Here is a 20,206-nt window from a genome sequence, read left to right on the forward strand (position 1 = left end):
GAGACATTATTTTAAGAATTTTAAGTTACACAAAACGTCAGAAAACCGATTTAAAAATTTCGTAGAAATAACATTTTCAGAAAAGAAAAATTTTCTCACTTACATAGAACTTTACTGTTACAGAAAATTACAATCTCTTAATGAGTCAGCTCAAAAAGCAATTAATATATATTTTGCATTCAAAGAGAAAAGTTCTTAAAAGCAATGTTCATCATGTCGGGTTCACCACAACAAGGTTTTAATAAATGTGACGCATTTCTTAGTTTTTGTTATGATTATATTTTCCAGCATATTAGAAACCTATGAAGTATAAAGAAAAATAAATTGAGTTCTATAAAAATAGAACTAAAATGTAAATTTAATCTTATTGTTCTTCGTAGAAATTGAAAATTACAATATTCTATCATATATTCTATCTTTTAACACGTAACATGTCTTCACAAACACATTTTAATAAAATATTTGCATTATTTAAATGTTACACTATAAGCACAAAGTATTTGCCACCTCGCCAAATGCGATACAATCGTAAATTTGGCGAAAGTCTTGGCGAATGATTTTTTCCACTGGAAAGAAATTAAAATTACGCCAAAATGAATTTTTCTAAACAAATCAGTATTTTTTATTCCATAGCAGTAATTTTCGGTAGATGCACCTCATAACCAATTAGAATTGGGTCCCAATAATATAAGCCTGATGCAAACTATCGTAAAATAGCTTTTCTGAGGGAAAAGAAATTTAATCATAAAAAACTGTTAAGATTTGCATTTGCCGAAAATTGGCGAATACTCTCCATATTTGCCTAATAATTTGAAATCCTTAGCGCGGGCCCTGTATAAGGACTTTATCAAAAATTAAAAAATTCCGCTTTTGAATGAAATTTTCAGACCAATAATGAATTGTTTCAAAGAACCTATATCTTGACAATTATTACTATTATTTTTTTTAAATCATATTTTGTACTTAGAAAAAGAGGCCCACTGTGTGATAGAGGCATGGGACGGGCATGGGCCACTATAAAACTATAACCTTAAACTCGAAAAGTTAAGAATATTTCGTTTCTCTTTCGTTACGTATAGTTAAGACTGAATTTACTTTTTCATGAGGGATTCAATTATTCCATAGTGATTGCGTTTATAAATTAGTCTATATCCAAGACAAATTTTTTAATTGCAGTGTTTTCGGGACATTTTAAATTAAAAATTTTCCCTTTATAACAGCAAATAATTTAAATAAAAGAAATTTTTTATAAACTAATTAGTATGCATGTAAGAGAAAAACAGTAGGCCATGATTTCCTACATCCATTCAACGGAAAAGGTGAAAAATTAAAATAGAAGTAAAAAAGAGCCATACCAGTATACCTGTACTTTCTAATGCTCCTACATGTATGTGGGAAACACATTTTAAGAAGAAGCTGGCCAGCTTGAATAATTTCTGATCTAATGATCGGATTTTTACGTTCTATGGCTCAATCTTAATGGTTCGAGAGGGTGACCTAATATACTAATTAACTAGTGCAGACGATATTTTAAGTTACGAAATGAGACATAAAAACGTACTTTCTCTGAATAAAAGTACGCTTTTTCTACGGATTTGGATTACTGACCTCCAAAATATAAGGGGTAACCGAAATTAGGGAAATATGGTCTTAATAATAGTTTCGACAGGAGAGCGATCCAAAGTTTGATCGCCTTAATATTAGTTTTACTTTTTGCGTACGTCACCATATCTCGAGAACGTTTCAGTCGAATTGAAAACATTTTGCATACAATTATAAAATTCATTTATCCAAAGATAAGTCCATGTAAAAAATAACTTTTAGTAAATATATATTATGTTTTATTATTTTATTTAATAATAAATGAAAAATCATTGAACTGACGTGTCATTTACAATTTTTTACGTCATTTAAGATAATGAAATTTCTAATGGCAAACTACAAAATTCGAAGGCATTATAATTGTGAGCAAAAATTTTTCAATTCGCTCATCAGCGAGATATCATCTTGAGATATGACGAAATAAGGAAAAAAGTAAACCGCTTTGGACCACTCTCTTAAGGGTGTCTTGGAGTCACAAAAAACTTCGATGAACATAACCAGCACTAACATAACTAACTTCCCTCGAATCAACATAACGAGGTATTTTCTTTCCAAGTGCAGTTGAGGCGTTAATCACCTCAACATCGACATCACCTCCATTTGACCAGGGAAAAAAAGTATCCCCTGCCGAAAAAAAAAGTATATATATTCAAAGAAAGCGCGTTTTTGTGTCAGATTTCGTAACATAAAATATCGCTTGCACTATTTAATTATCATATTTAAGATCTCAACATAAGATCTTTTTGCCTCAGATTTCGTAACATAAAATATCGTTTGCACTATTTAATTATCATATTTAAGATCTGATCATAAGATCCTAGAGCTTGAAGATCTGATCATTATATCAAAAGTTATTCAGAGTGGTCGGTTTCTTAGTTTGCACATCGTACGGTGAGCCACCCTGAATAACATTTTTACTCATATGTTTCGAGGGCCAAACATTAAATTGGTTAATAATCCATTACCAAACAGTAAGGTATGAGAAGAGACACAAAAACGTACTTTATTTAAATCAATATTTTTTTTCCGAGAGATTTAGATTTTTGACTATAAGAATCTGAAACAAGAAATCGCAGTCTGCAAAGTATGCTCCAAAAAGCTTAGTCAACAGAACAATCGAAAGTTTGCGTCCATTTTAATAATTTTTAAAAATTATTTATTATTTTATTTTATAATGATTAAAATATTTTGAATTGTAAGATATTCAGATTTTATTTCTAACTTTAAATTATATAATTTTTTGAGACAAAAAATGTTGAACGAAATTGATCAAATAATTCTTGAGAAAATCTTATTTAAAAAAGGGGGGGGGGAAAGAAAGATTTTATTGACATTTTATAAATCTGGAAGTAAGAGCTTTTCGATTGATTTCGTTCAAATTTGTATTTTTTCTTTAAAATTACTTTGTTAAAAATATGATAAAAACTTGTATTTTTTAGTTACTATTCAAATTTCTTCGAATTCAAAATGTTTTTTAAGCATGGAATTATATTTGGATAAACGAAAACCAGTTTTATAATTGTGTTAGAAAAGGTTTCGATATTCTTACAAAATTTTTTAGATGTAGCAATACATGCAAAAAATGAATTTATTGTGATGGCCCCTAACTTATGACCATTTGCCCCACGAAACTTTAAGATCCTTATTTTCTTGTTTGTCGGTACCCCCCCCCCCTACATTTTGATGGTTGAAAATCCATATCTTTCAAATAAAAAATCAATGATTTTGTGCATATTTCGCAGTTTATTCCGTAGTTGACCCTTTTTAGTTAGAATAATTAATGTCAAATCATTAGTCCTTAGTAACCCGAACATTAAAACGAAAGTTATTGAGGATAATAATTTTATTTACTTTTTTATTTATTTACTTATTTATTTATTTATTTTTGGAGGGGATTCATTGTACAATTTCAAGGCAAATCTAAGACAACAAAAAACGACTGGCTAAAAATAAGATATGATAATTCGATTTGCTATTATTTGACTAGCATTTTTGATGAACAGAAAAATACGATGGAAAATTGTAATGTTTTACATTTAAAATATGTCTCTAAAAAATTTAGTTTTTACATTTATTCTCAATTTTTTTTTTTTAAATAAAGGTATATGTTTTATATAAAACCTTATATGATGGGCTGTTTGGATCCCCTAAGTTTTCTAAAAGTTTATCATTGTTTTTTTTTCAAAAATAAATAAATAAATAAAATAAAACAAATATATAAAAAAAAAGAATAAAAATTAAAAAAAAACCTGCCCGTGGTAAGGGAGATTTGGGGAGGAGGAGAAAAAAATTATAAATATTGTTTTGTTCCAATTAACATTGCATTGATTAGATTATCATCGAAAGGAAAATTAAAGATGCAGACAAGGCAAAAAAATCTTCATACTTCCAACCTTTAAAAAAATTTATCAGCATTTTATATCAGAATTATATTTAGAACACTTTTGTTTTTTGCACCGTCAATAAAATAATTACTAGATTGAAATTATCTCAAGATAAAATATCTATCTCTATTTTATATTAGCTAAGACAATGAGTGCCGAGTAGTAATTATTTAACAAATAATGTTATCACTTTATTGATAGTGATGCACTCATGATACGTTCTAGATGCTATTCGGCATATTCTAAAAGCTAAGATTATTTCAGATGCTGCACCGTGATTCGTGAATGCTTTGTCTCACTCAATATCCTTGGAAACAATGAAATAAATCTTTATTATTTTTTTAATATAGCAAATTAAGAAAAACAAATGGCATGAAATATTTTGTCAATCTTAGCAGTTATTAAAACATCTTTCAATGCACATTAGCCATAAACAGTTAAAAATTGCTATACCATAGTGCTGTGTAATTCTAAACTCTTTCAGTTATTACTATATTTAACTTATTTTAAATACTAAACAGAGTTGGTAGTTCTCAAGTTATTTTAGTGAGATTGTGAATTAACATAAAACTTGCCCACATTGATTTATTTTACAGGTGCATACGTATCTTGCAGGCACAAATCGAAAAATAAAAAATAGATGGTTACCTTTTTAAGTTTTCTTGGTGATAAACTATTCAAATTATTGATGTTTGCATGATATTCAATCACTATTTGTAGGAAGAAAAACAAAATACACATTTTTTAAAATTTATTTTGAAATTATATAAGACAATGTTGCTTATTCTTAGTTTCTTTTTAATACAATTTATAAAAAGTAAGATTCTCAATAGCTTCCTGAGTGCCTAGGGCCTTCGGGCACTTCCCGGATGTGACCATGCGTAAAAACGGTACTGTTTTAAGAGTTGTTATTTAAAATTATATTTTACATTCTAAAATAATAAATACACCAATAAATAATGAAACGTGGATGTCCGAAACATTGCGCAAAACCATTATAAGAAATGAGCTAGCAATATCTCATACGCACACTCGTGCATTTATAAGAATGTTATGTCAAGAAGATTCTTTAGATATTAAATTCTAGATTCCTTATATTTGTTAAAGTTTAGAGGATATTCTGAAGCTGGGAAATTTGTACAAATATGGTTCATAGCAGGGCTCGAAAAAACTCAGAAATTTTACCCGTCCCCGAGGACGGCTTGTTCAACAATGTACACGTCCTCCTTTGAAACTAGCCCGTCGCTTCTAAATAAATAAAAATATAATTTTCTCTTATTTATTACAAACATTTATATAAATTGCACAATGAATTAGTAGTTACTAGGATTACAAATACTAGGATTACATTATACAGTAATAAAAGAAATACTAGGTTACTAATAGTAAAACCTAGTATTTCTATTATGAAATAATTTATTTCTTTGATGAAATAATTTAAATAACAAAGGTTAAGTTATCTGTCAATTATCATGTCAATTTATCCGATGGTACTGCGTTTTTTAAATGAATCAAATATGACGTTTGCCAGTTCCACAATCAAGCCAATGATTTACAGAGGTTTCTGCACAGAAATCTGAAAGGGGTTTTCCATTTAGGTAGATGTTCATAATTGCGTTTAACGCTTCTTGTTTAAGACCAGTACGTAATGTGTTTTTTTGTAAGTTCATTGCTGAAAAGCCCCTTTCAACCGCTGCAGTACTCCCAGACAGAGAAAACATCAATTCCACCATGCGCAGTATGTTGCTGTATTTCGAGATTAGAGGGTCATTTTAGAAGTGAGGCGCTAGACTCTTGTAAGATAACAAAAATTGAAAATGTATCACGAACATTAACGGGAAAATGGCCGTCCGCGCGGACGTCGGATTCGAGAAATTCATTGTCCGCGGGGAATTTTTGACCGCCGAGGACGGGCGGACGGGCTGTTTTTCGAGCCCTGGTTCATAGAATTCAGTTCTATACCTTTTCAAAAACTTTTCAACTGTACAAAATAAAGTTGTTTCTGAAATTTATGTACTTTTTTCCAACAGTTCAATCAAACATATAGACTCAAGTGCGTTATAAATAAACTTTGAAGTTATACTTTAAGCATCTATCACAATATTAATTAGAGTAATATTTTGCTCACACACAAATTATAAATATTTTTCTTAATAACTTTCATAAAACCAACAAATTCTTTTCTCCTTTTTGTATATGGGACCAAACCTTTAAGTTACCGGATTACTTTTAAAATCCATAACAGTCTTTGATTGTATTTTTTCAACATCGTTTTGATTTTCTGTATTGAAACATTTTTCAAGGGTACTCTAAATCGAAACAAACAGTACGAAAAATTCCAAACCCCTTTACCCCCTAAAAATTTTGGGGTTAAAAAAAAGAATAAATAAAAGGTTAAAATGTGGGCAACCAGCAATTATTTTTAAGATACTGCTATTATTTTATTTTATTTTTGAAGATAATACAGTTAAAAAGGGTGGCACTCATTTCCTATTTTTGTTTTTTATGCGTGTACTGCAAATTTTAATCGAATAGAATAACCATGTTCTTTATTTTGGTTCAATAGGGCAAGTTTTATATGCTTCAATCTGTATTAATGTATTATACTTTATATAATGTACTATATACAACCTATATATTATAAAATGTGTAAGTACAATCTGTATATTTTTCAGTAACGCAGTATTGTAATCAAAGTTTAAGTAATGTAAGTAAAGTAAGAGTGATGTAATAATACATTCCTTTATTGCCCTGAATCAAATAATAACAAAAACAGCGTTATTTTTGTTTAAAATTTACGCAAAAATAAATATCGATTTAGTAATGCAATGTAAAATAAATATTGATTTAGTAATGCAATGTAAAATAAATATTGAAATCGATAGATTGTTCTCTTTAACTTCTATTTGTTTATTTAATTTCGTAGCCAGCCATTTATTACCATATTTCTTTTTCCCTTATTTTCTAATAGAACTATGGAATAATAATTTAAACTAATTGCATTTATAACTATATAAAATCGAAAATTGTTCTAAAAAAATTCTTAATATATATAACTACGATATAGGTTACCATTAAAAAAATCGAATCTGAGAAATTTCTCCTTACGAAAATGATGACACAAAATCCAATACGAAAGAAAGAATCAAAAAGTAGTTTCCATAGAATTCACAACTGGAATTTGAAAACTAATCAAAAAGTATTACACTAATTACGCTCTCTACTATCTTTTATGTAGTAAAAGAAAAAGTCGATGTTAAGATTTACCGCACTATTTTTCTCATCCACCTTTGTTTCATATGGTTTCTAAGGAGAATAACAATGAAAATATTGAAGATCTTATTCTTGATGGGGAAAATTGCTATATACTTCGATCAAAAGATAATTTTCTTCAAAACTTTCTATAGATAATAGATCTTCAACACTCTAAAAATTGGGATTGGTTCAAAATAATTTGTTAAACTGTTTGTCAGGAAAGGACGATCTAAGGACAAAGCACTATAGACATTTTTAATGTAGGAAATAAGTATCACTATTTCATGTTCAAACAAAAAATAGTTAGTTTCAGCGAAAAGCGTTGTGAGTGCATGCTATGTTCCATTCCCTTAACATTTGTCCTTTTTATTTTTAATCATACTTACATTTCAAAACTTAATAGTGAAACTCTTATAAAAATTCGGTTTTAACTATGACGTCATCTTTCTGCTCGGAAGTGCTGTTCAGATCGCAAAATAAATCGTATAAGGGTGGTTAAAGTCTCTCTCAATAATTCGAAATTTCCCTAAGTCTAATTTCCTAATGTCTAATTTAAGGGGTCCCTCTCCTGAGCCACAATGGCTCAGGGGATAGAACGTTCTCTTTCCAATGAGGTGGCTCAGGTTTGAATCCCTGCTGTGGCTGATTAATACGAATTCTGCTCCCAGTTCGCACCTACCACAGTGCTGGCGTAAAATATCCTCTGTAGTAAACGGATCTTGGGTGAGAATCCCCTTTAATTCGAGCTAACCGTGAGAAGTTTTCGTTATTTTTCTCTCCGTGGTAACACAAATGCGGGATAGCTTCATCAATAAGTCTCCCTCGACGACTAGTTTGCACCAATGCTTGATCCAGGAGTTCTCCAGTCTTCAGGGTTGGGTTTAGAATTAAAAGACTATGGGGTTGAACATTGTTAGTCGTAAACTCAGTATTGGATCTGCTGTTAAAACAAAATAAAATAAATGGTCTCGCCTAATATTTCAGGTATATCAAGAAAATTTCACAAATCCTCATCGTTCAACTTCGTAAACGAAAGAAAGTTGCACAAATAATTGCACTTTTTACAGATATAAAAATTTCCCTATGCATGAAGTTTAGAAAAGTATTGTGACTGTGTATTTCAATTTCATTTCCCTTTAAAAATTAGACACCTACGTTACCCATGGATCATAGTAATAACTTTTGTTCTCGTTAGCGGATTGTCACATACTACGATATAGTTTTGAAGTGTCTAGGGACTAACTTTAAATATGCTAGTGATTTTTGTACAGACAATAATATGGTAAAAGGAATCAAACACAATCGCTGAATAAACACATTTTTATAACCTTATTTTTATTGGTTTGAACTCTTAACTCTTAAAATATAGGGTAACCTCAATATGGAAAATATCATCCCAACAGTTTCATAAGGAGAGAAATCCAAACTTTGTGCCCCTAAATGTTAATTTTACTTTTTAAGTATTTTAAAAGATCTCTGGAAATATTCAATAAACTCGAAATACTTTCGTTTCTAATTATAAAACAAGTTTATCCTATGATATTTCTACGCATTTTTTTTTTTTATAATTCTTAATCTTTAATCTTAATGACGGTAAAAAAATCTTTTTAATTGTTAAATATACAAGGTTTTATGTACATAATTTTAAATGAATATAAAAAAATGAGCGAAATCGGTTAAATAGTTTCTGAGTCATGAAATTTCAAAAAAGTCGTATTTTCGAATTTTCATTGCTCAATAGTTATTTGGTCCATTCCGTTCAAGCTTAGGATTTTTTTTCCATTTAGAATTACAAGGTAAAAAATTCTGTACAAATTTATATGCCTTATATCAGTTTTCCCCAATCTTTTTATCACCGCGGAACTGTCAACGTTTCATAATTTTACCGCGGCCCGCTGGGGAGAGGGGCGTTAATTGTTTATATTTCAGATTATTTTGATTTATTAATTTTAATTTAATTGTACTCAAACATGTCTTCAAAATAAAATACAGTTACACCAAAAAATAAATATAAAGTGATTTAACATTTTAACTTACTAGAACGTTAGGACTATGAGAACCCTGAGCTTTGTTTCTTTGCAATGAGACGGCTCCATCTGGGGGTAATCGGAGACAATGATACATTACAATCATTAAAAAATGTATGTCACTACTTTCGGGGATCCATTTTTTTTAAATAAATAAAATTTTAATGGAATACAGATATTTTAATTAGGGGTATAAACCTAGGAATTCAAATTCAGTTTCAATGAAATGGGCGGATCTTTGCCATTTGATCCACGGACCAGTACCGGTCCGCGGATCGGGGAACACTGCCTTACATAAGTCAAATTTTGCTTAATCATTATTAATATAAATAAATGATTATAAAAATATTATTTTTATTTTTTAATTGAGAATTTATCTTTAAGTAAACGAGTTTTACGATTGCGTGGAAAACGATTCCCTTAAACAGCAACAAACGTATGGTAAAATACACACAAAAAAAATAAAGAAATTAATTAATATTTAAGAGGGCAAAGCTCGCTACCGCCCTCCTGCCTAAACTATTGGGCAACATATTTATTAAGTGTCAAGAATCCAAAACTGACAACAACAAAAAAGTGTGTTTATTCCGCGAAAGCACGCTTCTGTATCTGACACAGTAACTTTAATATTGTCAGCACATCTCAACCATTAGCATAATTAAGTTTAACTCCTCGAAATTTTAAAATAGAGTTTTGTACGTGAAAATGCGATCATTAGATCAAAAATGAATTTGATTTTTAAAAAAAATTGTGCTTTGTTTATTATTTTAGAGCCTTTGCCTCGCAAGTAAAGAATGTTTTTTAAAACCATAATGGAACTTTTAACTAATATCATTAATTAAAAATATATAATGGTATTCATTTCTTATTTTGTACGTTAATTCAATTTTGATGGTTCATATGTAGATTACAATTCATATATTATTAATTTCATTATGTAAATACAATCATGAAAATACTAATTATTATTTAAAGCATAGTTTTAAAAACGTATATTTCATTTCTAAACGTAATTACGCTATGTAATAGAACTGACTTTTAGAAGCCACTTAACTATTATGCTGTTAGTGTTAATACAAAAATGTAATATTATTGTGGTTCTTATTTTGATGTAATCCGCTAAAAAGATAAATATTGTTTGAACGTCAATTTTGTTTCTAAATTTATTCTAAAATAAATATTTTATTTCAACCGTTTTTGAGCAATAATAAATTAAATTCCACTTCTGAGAGAGGAAGACATACTTTGCTTTCTGATTTAATTCTTAATTACAACTATTCTTATCAATACAATCAGTATTTGGTTGCTGCCTCCTGTTTTAACAAGATTAAAAATATTAATGCAAACTACTCTTTTCTGGCAGTACTACAAAGTATGCTTTAAAGTTAGGTTTGACGCAAGTATAAGTACTTAAAACTGCCGTAACTTAAGTTCTTTAGTATGGTATAAAAATACAGAAATTTCAAAAATTCTTTTTAAGTTTGATGTGACAAAGCACATATGAAATAAAGAAAGTTAGCTAAGTTCCAAACTTTTTTCTTCTTCATAACACAGTTTTCGTGTTAATCATTAGCGAATTATCGAATAATAGTATTCCAATTTTAACATAGAATTCACCACCATATATCTTTCAAGTACAGCCTGCCGATATTTTAGTCTACACTTACTGCACAAAAAGTAGGAAAAGGAGAAATTTTTTTTTTTTTTTTTTAAAGAGTCAACATTTACAATCTTGGCTAATCGGAAGCCGTATAGGCTAAGGGTCAAATAATTTTCCCAATGAGGTGACCCAGGTTTGAATCTCAGCTATGGCTTGTCGATACGAATTCCGCATCCGGCTCGCACTGACCACAATGACGTAAAATATCTTCAGTGGTAGACGAATCAAGGGGTAGAGTCTCCTTGCCATCAGACTAACCGTGGGAAGTTTTCCTCTCCATGCAATGCAAATGCGGGTTTGTTCCATCAAAAAGTCCTCCATGAAGACTACTTTCGATCAATACTTGAGCCAGGAGTTACTTTGTCTTCTGGATTGGGTACAAAATTACAAAGGTAAACATTGGCAAAGTCGCTAACTCAAAATTGGGTCGGCTATTAAATGACGGTTATAAAATTTAAATTATCTGCTAGTTTCATTGATTGAGGTATGACCGCATTAGTAGCATTTTTGGCCGGACATAAACTGAAATGTCTGTTTAAATCACACATAATTGATACATTTGATAAAGTGTACGTCTGTTCCATGAGGTCTCGTCAAAAATGTATACTGTATGAAATATATTTATAGATACCAAAGCACACAAACTTATCAGCATGAACAGTGTGCAAAAAATAAAAGGACCACCTTAAATAACTTTTGATCTAATGATCGGATCTTCGCGTTCGAGAAGTCAATCATAATGAATGGTTCAAGGGACTGACCTCAAATACGTTAATTAGAGCAGACGATATTTTAAGTTACGGAATCAGACACAAAAACGCACTTTCTCTGTAAAAACATACCTTTTTTTCCGACCGATTCGGATTTATAACTTCCAAAGTACAGGCAAAGAATATATAGGATAATATATTCTCCCCTATATATTCTTTGGTACAGGAAGTAGCGGCCATGAACCCCTTAATGTTAATTTAACTTTTTGCGTATTTCGCCATACCTCGAAAACTTTTTAAACGAATTGAAAAATTTTTGTTCACAATTATAAAATTCGTTTATTCTAAGATAAATTCATGTTACAAAAATAACTTTTATTAAATATTTATTTTATTTTGTTTCATAATAGTCATTATGAGTCAAAAATTTTTTGAATTGTAAGTTATACAATTTTTTATATCTTTTTAGAGAATGTATTTTTAAATGACAAAAAAAGGAATTTGAGCGAAATCGGTTGAAAAGTTCAATCAAATTTCGTAAAAGTCGTATTTTTTAAATTCAATTTTGCTGGAACTATACAACCGATTTCGCTCAAATTTTGTATTTTGACATGTAAATACATTATTCAAAACAATGTAAAAATTGTAACCCTCTCAATTTAAAATATTTTTGAATATTAATAAAATCAATAATAAATATTGACAAAGTTATATTTTACATTCAATTTGCCTTAGCTAAACGAATTTTTTTTTATAATTGTATGCAAACATGTTTAAATTTGCTTAAAAAGTTATCCACTACTGTTCTAAAAGTCATCTCTCTACTGACCAAACTATTGTGACCATTTTTTTCCAGATTGCGGCTACCCCTAATAATGTGGGCGTCAGAAATCCGAATCAGTAGGGGGAAAAAGACATGTTTATGTAGAGAAAGTATGTTCTTGTGTCTGATTTCGTAACTTAAAATATCGTCTGCACTATTTAATATCTTGTTACCTCCTTGAGCAATTAGGTTTGAGTTCTAGAACATAAAGATCCGATCATTAGTTATTCAGGGTGGTTCATTTATTCATGGTAATACAGGTATGGTAAGGATCTGTATATTTCGCGTAAACGTTTGCCTCATGATGTTAATTTAAACTTTTTAATGACAAATAATTTGTGCTAAAAATTATTTTTCATTAAAATACTTTATAGAACCTAGTTTTAGTTGTTTTGCTTGTTAATCTATAATTTGAATATTAAAAATGTCATAGATGTCCCAAAAATTAAGCAGGAAGAATTTCGATAGGGAAAACGCAGGTTTTTAATTAAAATTTAGAAAAAATAGATTTAGTACGTTATCCAGAGAAAGTACGTTTCAGTACCGAATTTCGTAACTTTATTCAAATTCAATTCTAGTTATCTGTATATAAATTTTTTTCTTATTTTTAATTTCGTCTTCATTTGCAGGAGTTAAAAATTGGTTCATTTGACTTGTAGTAAACACGTTAAGGATTAAAGATACACATCTAGTGAAACATTTTTTATTCAACAAAGATATATATTAGTAACAGACATAATTAAATCTACGAGCCATTATTTTCTTAAAAATAAGCACTATAAGCATTTCCTTTAATTCTTATATTCATAAACTTATTTGTAAATTGTGGAAATAAAATGTATGCAAAAATAACGCTAACATAGAAATAAAATACTTTTCTTTTTATAAAATAAAATATAAAAATTGGTTTAAAAATAAAACAAATTGTGAGCATTTCAATTTACAATAAATAATGAGCACCATTTTGTAAACACATAAAACTCTATTAGAAGTAAATAGAAATTTCTAATAAAACTTCAATTTATATATTAATAAGCATAAAAAAAGGGAAAAAATTAAACATGTTTGACTTTGCAAAGCTTAGTCTAAAGAACAAATATTATTTTAAAACCTATCGCTTTTTTTCTTTTAATTAAAATATTTCAATTCAATGTAAGAATTCTGTTCCCAAGTTATTGAAAACTGTATTTTTTTCCCTCAAAACATTTCATATTAATAATAAAATTTTCTATATAACTTTTAACAAACTATATGAATTTTATATAAGAAAATACATGAATAATATGACAAATAAAAAAGTTGTGCACACCAATAATTTTAATGTATGAGATCTAACAAAGAAAACTAATCAATTAAAACATCTAGCTAAATATTGTTTACAATTCAAGATTGCATTATAGCAAGGCAATAAATTATTGTATGCTGTATTTCAAAAAATAATATGTAACAATATCATCTAGCATTTCTATGTTTCAGAAAACTTCTTGAATAAAAAACTATTTTTATAATAAATTATCTATATTATAAGTAATAAAATCACACCATTACTAAACAAATATTTTTAAGCGCTAGATAATACAATATTAAAGAGTACATTAGGTACATCAAAATAAGCAACAATAAGAGTTAAAGTGTACCCAATCCACATACAAGTATTTATCTTGAGGATGTTATACATCGCGACAATCATGTTCCAGCACAAAATATTAACCCTCCAAGTGTTGCCCCGGGTAAAATTGTACAGAAATTTTCCTGCCATGCACTATTTTTCCATTCAATGACAAGGAGAAGTCTGTTTTTAACCGCAGAAAAAGCCTACATCTGAAAATTCGAAAAAAAACCGGGACTATAGCTCAGAAGATAAATAGTGATAGCTTTTTGAATTGTGATAATTTTTGACAATAAGACAGTTTTAACCACAGTTTAAACCATCGAGCCAAAAACACATTAAAAACTGCAAAAGCTCATATAGTATATTTATTTAATACTATAAACGTGATTGCCAATAATTTTATTCAAGATATCTATAAAAAAATGGCAGATGGTAAATATGAACTATTTTTTTCATAGAAAACATTAAATACGTATACAATGATTTATATAAAAATTCATGCTCAAAAAATTAAATTGCGTTGTAAAAATAATGTCTTTGAAATTATAATGATTGTTGAAATTGTTAAATGTGATTTATTTTAACAAAATCTTAAACTAGATTTTTTTTTTTTGTTGCTACATCTTAGATAGTTGAAATTTCTTTCCACTATTTTAAATTGTTTTAAACACTTTAAACCTTTATGAATAAAACTTTAATAGGAATGGCCAGTAAATCTATAATACTCATGCAAGGTGAAGAATTTCATAACAGCAATGAGTATAAAAATTATTTTGCTAATAAAATAAAGATTTCAGCAATGCATAATTATCCAGTGTTGACTATGTTTCCAAAGCTTGCAATTTTGAGGAATGCCTAGAAATTTAATTAAGATTAAAATAATAAAAAAATCTAAGCATTTATAGATTAAACATGGCTGAACTATAAACACCAGTTTTTAATATTATTTATGTTTTTAGTTGTATCCATACACTACATTAATTATGGCAATGATTGATCAGATATATTTTCATAGAATATTTTTAAACATAAATGATACAAAACAAAGTATAATTCCCTAAACAGTTTGATAATAAATAAATAGTAATAAGAGAGCTTAAACAGTATAATAAATAAGACATTTTGAAAATTGTTTCTAATCTAAACTAAAGTTACTAAAGCATTAATTCATTTTTTAATTAGATATTAATTTATTTTTTTTATACATTAATTAAAACACTAAAACAACAATTTATTTTTTAAAATTTACAAACATAATTCCTAACTTATATTTGGTTTCAAATCTATTCAGAACCTTTTTCATTTTAAAGTATTGAAAATAAAGAATTAAAAGGAATTTTCTTTCTTTTTTCATAATTGAGATATATACTTACAATTAAAATTTGTGAGTATATATATATACTTACAAGTCTTCGAAAATGAAAAAAAAAACATTAAAATTAAATAATTTAAGTGCTTGATAAAAATATGCATTCAAATAGGTTAATTAAAACAACACAAGAATATCACATAAAATCAATAAAAGGGAAACATGCGAGATCACTAGCAATGCAAAATAGTAAATAAAAAAATATATATACAATACAAGCTAAAAAAAATATCACTTTTTCAGTACAAACAAAACACCAACTAAGGAGTTTACAAATGAGACTAACAATATGGAAATGTTACTTTAATCAGTGTTTTCACTACAAAGCGAGAACGCGAGAATCTCGCATATTTTTTCTTTTCTCGCATTAAAAAATGATTAACGCGAGAAGTTCTCGCACTCTATTAATGAATTTCAAAATGAGCGAATCTCGCGAATTTTGGAAAAAATTTCGTCTTCCACTATTTTAAATGAAATACGTTTCTCAATCCTTAATCCCTTGATCTTTCCTTATTTTCAACATCGGTCATTGTTATCAAGCTTTCCTATTTACCAGTATTGTTCAGAACCAGTGCGAACAGCAGAACACAATGCCTCCCACCTCCGAAACCCTTTCAGAACACATTTCTCTTCAACCACGTGTTAACCGTAGGTAAGGTTTGTTCATGTAAGACGTTTAAATTTTTTGAGCTTGAATGTAAGATGGACAAATACCTTGTTAAGGCAACATTTTCTAGTCCATAACGCACAAATGAAAAGGAAACAAATGTCGGTAGGAACGGTCAAAACAAAACAAGTACGGATATTCAATGGATACGAATCAAATACTAGCATGAAGTAAGAACATGAAAATAACTTCGCTATTCTATAGCAGAAATAATTGAAAAGCCTATGCTGGCAGGTGAAGAGGATAGGAAAGTGTGTGCACAATGCTACAAATTTGCTTAGTGGTTCCGAATAGTTCAGCATCTGTTGCATCCAAAACCGAATTAAGACAAAATATACTAACAGATTGACTGATAAGCATTTGAGCAACCTAATGAGAATAGCTGATGAAAAAGTAGATATAGAACATTTTCCATGTGATAATGCAGCAAAAATATTCAATGCTTTAAAAATTAGAAGATGTTAAAAATGAAATATTTCTTTTCCAAGTCTATTCGTGTTTTTTTCATTTTTAGAAATCTCACCTAACTTTTTGAAATCTCACCCAGTTTTTGAGAAAGGGTGAGAAATTCTCACCCACTTTTTTTCTGTAATGAAAACACTGCTTTAATGAATAAAATTTAAATCAAATATACACTGTTTTGAGGTACTTAAATGACTTTAAAACATTAAATGATACAATAAAATTTATAGGAAAAAATTATATATAAACATTACATTCAAATAATTTAATATTTGATAAAAGAATACTAAAAAATGTTAAAAAATTATTTTACATATGCTCAATAAATTTTCGAAAACTTTACAATACACGGCATGGATTTTTTTTCTGTAATATTATAAAGCAAATGAAACATGTTCTCAGTTATAAAAAAAAAAATTTTTAAACACATTTTTACTTTGAAAATTATCAATATTTCTTCACATTGAAAAACTAATAATGACTAATTCAATTATACAAGCAAATCAATGATATTTAATTTAGAAAAATTCAGATTCAATATTAAGTTGAAATACTTATTTAATAACACAAAAGCAGGGAACAGCTATATTGAAAGCTACACACAATTAAAGGTACTCTAATAAACAGCAATTAAAAATTAAAAAAAGAAAAAAACTGGCATTAAAAAAGTAAACATCTTGAGGAAGTGATTCTTATGAACAATCTTAAAACTAGATATTTTTGAAAGGTAACATCACTGTTTTCACTCATATATGTAAAATATTTTTTACCAATACATCAATATTAATACAAAAATATTCATAAACAATAATTTTTTAACAGATGTCAGTTAATACTCTTGATGAAGTTCAAAAACAAACAATAAGAAAAGAACAGAAAAAGAAAAACATGAATACTGATATCTTTTTAAGCTAATAAACAAATCAGATTTTGAAATCATTATGCATTGAATTATAATTTGTTTTCCTTTATCAATATTTCTTGATCATAAAAAATTTGTAATAAAGTTTTTTTAATGTAATCTAAGAATTCAAATTTAATTTAACAAGTAAACACTAGTTAACAAGAACATATTTCCCATAACATGAATTTACAATCAACATTATAGAATCAAAACAGCTTACTTTTAAAAGAAAGCAGTACCTCTGGAATAAAGGAACCCAAGAAATAGTGCCAAGCACAATAGGCATTGAGAGAAATATAGCATAAACCTTTTTTTTAAAATCAAAATCATAAAGTTAAAAATTAACAATGAATAAATAAATTACTATTTATAATCTGGCAATTTTAAATAAGTTGCTTACATTACATTATGCTTATGAAAATCAGTTATGTTTATCTATAAACATTATACGATTGAAAATTAAGGAAAAAATTGCAGTTAAAGAATATGCTGGTCAATAAGCCTATTGGTGTCCCGTAGAATACAGAAATGGTGCAATAAAGATTTTTGAAGACTATATAACAACATATCAATTAGGATAGTTCTCCAATGGGAGCATTTTCAAGCCATAATTTGTGCATGAAACGATAGAGGTCATCAGAGACAGATACCTTATATGGAGTTGGGTTTAAGTTTCTTTTAATGTCTGAACGTAGTGTAGCTAATGAATCTTGAACTCGTTGCCGGATTTCAGACAGAACAGGTAGATAAGTACAAATCTTGCCTTCACTAAAACAAAGTTCATACAAGTTTAACACATTCTCTGGCTGGACATAAGCTCGCTTGGATTCCTGAAATGGATGACGAACGAGAACTTTATCACCGACCCGAGGTGCAGGTTCATCTTTCATTTGCAGCAAGTCGACAAGCGCATGACCATCTTTACCGAACAATCTATAAACAGTCTTTGAGGCTGGAATTGTAACTTTTTCTACATCTAAACTCAACTTGATGCAGGGTTTTGAATTAACTTCAACAAGCTTGTAGACGCAACCCAAAGCAGGTTGCTTTTGACACGTCACTAAGTGGGTGCCGATACCAAAGCACTTAATTTTGTGGCCTTGTTCATTAAGAGATATGATGGTCTCTTCATTGATATCATTACTTGCAACAATGCTCATATGCTTGAACCATGGAACTTTAAAGTGTTCTCCTAATTTACAAAACATATCAAAGGCAATATTAGACAAATAAGCCAAATCTCCACTGTCAATTCGGACACCAATCGCTTGGTAACCAAGATCGTTAAGCGCTAAAGCCACTGCACAGAAATTCAATAAACCACTCTTTTTCACATCATATGTATCAACTAGAGCTAAAAAGCTATTGGGAAAAGATATAGCATAAGCAATGAAAGCCGCCAATTCACCATCACTCGTTTCACCACTCAAGCTTTTCAAGACAGTAATTATCTGAGATCGATACATTGTAGAAAGATCAATTAAATCTACCTCCTGACCATCTTTGTTACTTTTCAATGTCTTCAACCTACAATCCTTTAGTGATGAATAGGACATAACAAAGGCATGGGCATGAGTCCCTTTGACAGGAATATCATACATTTTTCCTGCCAAGAGATTGCTGGTACCATCAAAGCCACCAACATAAACGTATTTTGAGGCTGACAACCCTCCATCCGGTCCTTGCGCTCTTCTTAGACCATATTCAAGCAATTGCAAATCAGACCCTGCAGCAATTCTGTAACGTGCAGCATTAGTAGCAACTAAACTAGCAAAGTTGACTAGAGTAAGAAATGAAGTTTCCAACAATTGAACTACAGGCAAAGGGCCTTCAACTTTAATTAGAGGTACACGAGGAAATACTACAGTACCTTCAGGAATTGCATAGAGCTTTACATCTTTTGCTGTAAGGTCAGCAAGAAACTTATAAAAAGAAGGCTCCACAGTAGCTGGAAGAACACTTTTCAAATAATCTATATCACTCTCTGAATAACGAAAATTTTCTAAAAATTTAAGGCACTCCTCCAATCCGGCGAATACAGTAAATTCTCCATGAAAAGGATTTTTTCGAAAAAATAAATCAAATACAGCATTATCCCCGCATTTATCACTTTTCCAGTAAGCATAAGCCATGGTTATTTGATATAAGTCTGTTAAAAGAGGTTGGACTATTCCATTCAATTGAGGAAGTTTGCGCTTTTCCATCTCTGACATTTTAGCTAAGTAGTGATATCAGTATAATACAGAGATATTTATCATTCTCCTTTCCAAAACAAGAACTATAATCTAAGCTGTCTTACAGGACCGGTGACAGCGAAAACTATTATTCACATATATGTTGTTGCCAATACTGTTTTAAGTAAAATTAATTTTACTAAATTACTGCCAAATAAATGAAATTTAAAAAAAATTACAGTCAAACAGCCTCCGAGTTAAACACTGTTTTTCAAACTGCTTCCTTCAATGAATATTTCTTCAAATATTCATTAGAGAACAACAATTGTTTCAATTTTACCGCGTGCTCTCACCGCGAATGTTTGCAGTCCATTTCGTGAGCTATGGAACTTTTTACTCCTTCGTAACTCCTTCCATGACTAAATCTGATTGATAAAACCGATAAAACTCAAATCAAAACAAATGTCAAAAACTTAAATATCAATGTCATGATGGATATACCGGAGCGCCACGAACGGAAAGAAATATAACAAAAATGTATTTTTATTTTTATAAAT

At 29.2% G+C, this 20,206-nt stretch overlaps 2 protein-coding genes across 3 annotated transcripts in view; one reads left to right on the forward strand and one right to left on the reverse strand.

Annotated features, from left to right (window-relative positions):
- The window catches only part of LOC107452096 (ribosomal protein L4), a 38,430-nt gene that overhangs the window by 4,135 nt on the left and 14,089 nt on the right, over window positions 1-20,206 (forward strand). The window contains exon 1 of one of the 2 annotated variants that reach the window (XM_071178894.1): window positions 12,654-12,721. The exons of the other annotated variant lie outside the window; for it this stretch is intronic. The gene's annotated coding sequence lies outside the window, so the exon portion shown is untranslated. Of the gene's footprint in view, window positions 1-12,653; window positions 12,722-20,206 lie in introns of those variants that run through there. 2 annotated transcript variants of the gene reach the window in all.
- LOC107452095 (nicotinate phosphoribosyltransferase) lies at window positions 16,777-20,155 on the reverse strand. Its single transcript, XM_016068402.4, has one exon. The coding sequence runs from the start codon at window positions 19,686-19,688 to the stop codon at window positions 18,048-18,050; it is 1,641 nt and encodes a 546-aa protein (XP_015923888.1). The 5' UTR covers window positions 19,689-20,155; the 3' UTR covers window positions 16,777-18,047.

Source organism: Parasteatoda tepidariorum, chromosome 3, assembly GCF_043381705.1.
Source record: "Parasteatoda tepidariorum isolate YZ-2023 chromosome 3, CAS_Ptep_4.0, whole genome shotgun sequence".
Taxonomy (NCBI): Eukaryota; Metazoa; Arthropoda; class Arachnida; order Araneae; family Theridiidae; genus Parasteatoda; species Parasteatoda tepidariorum.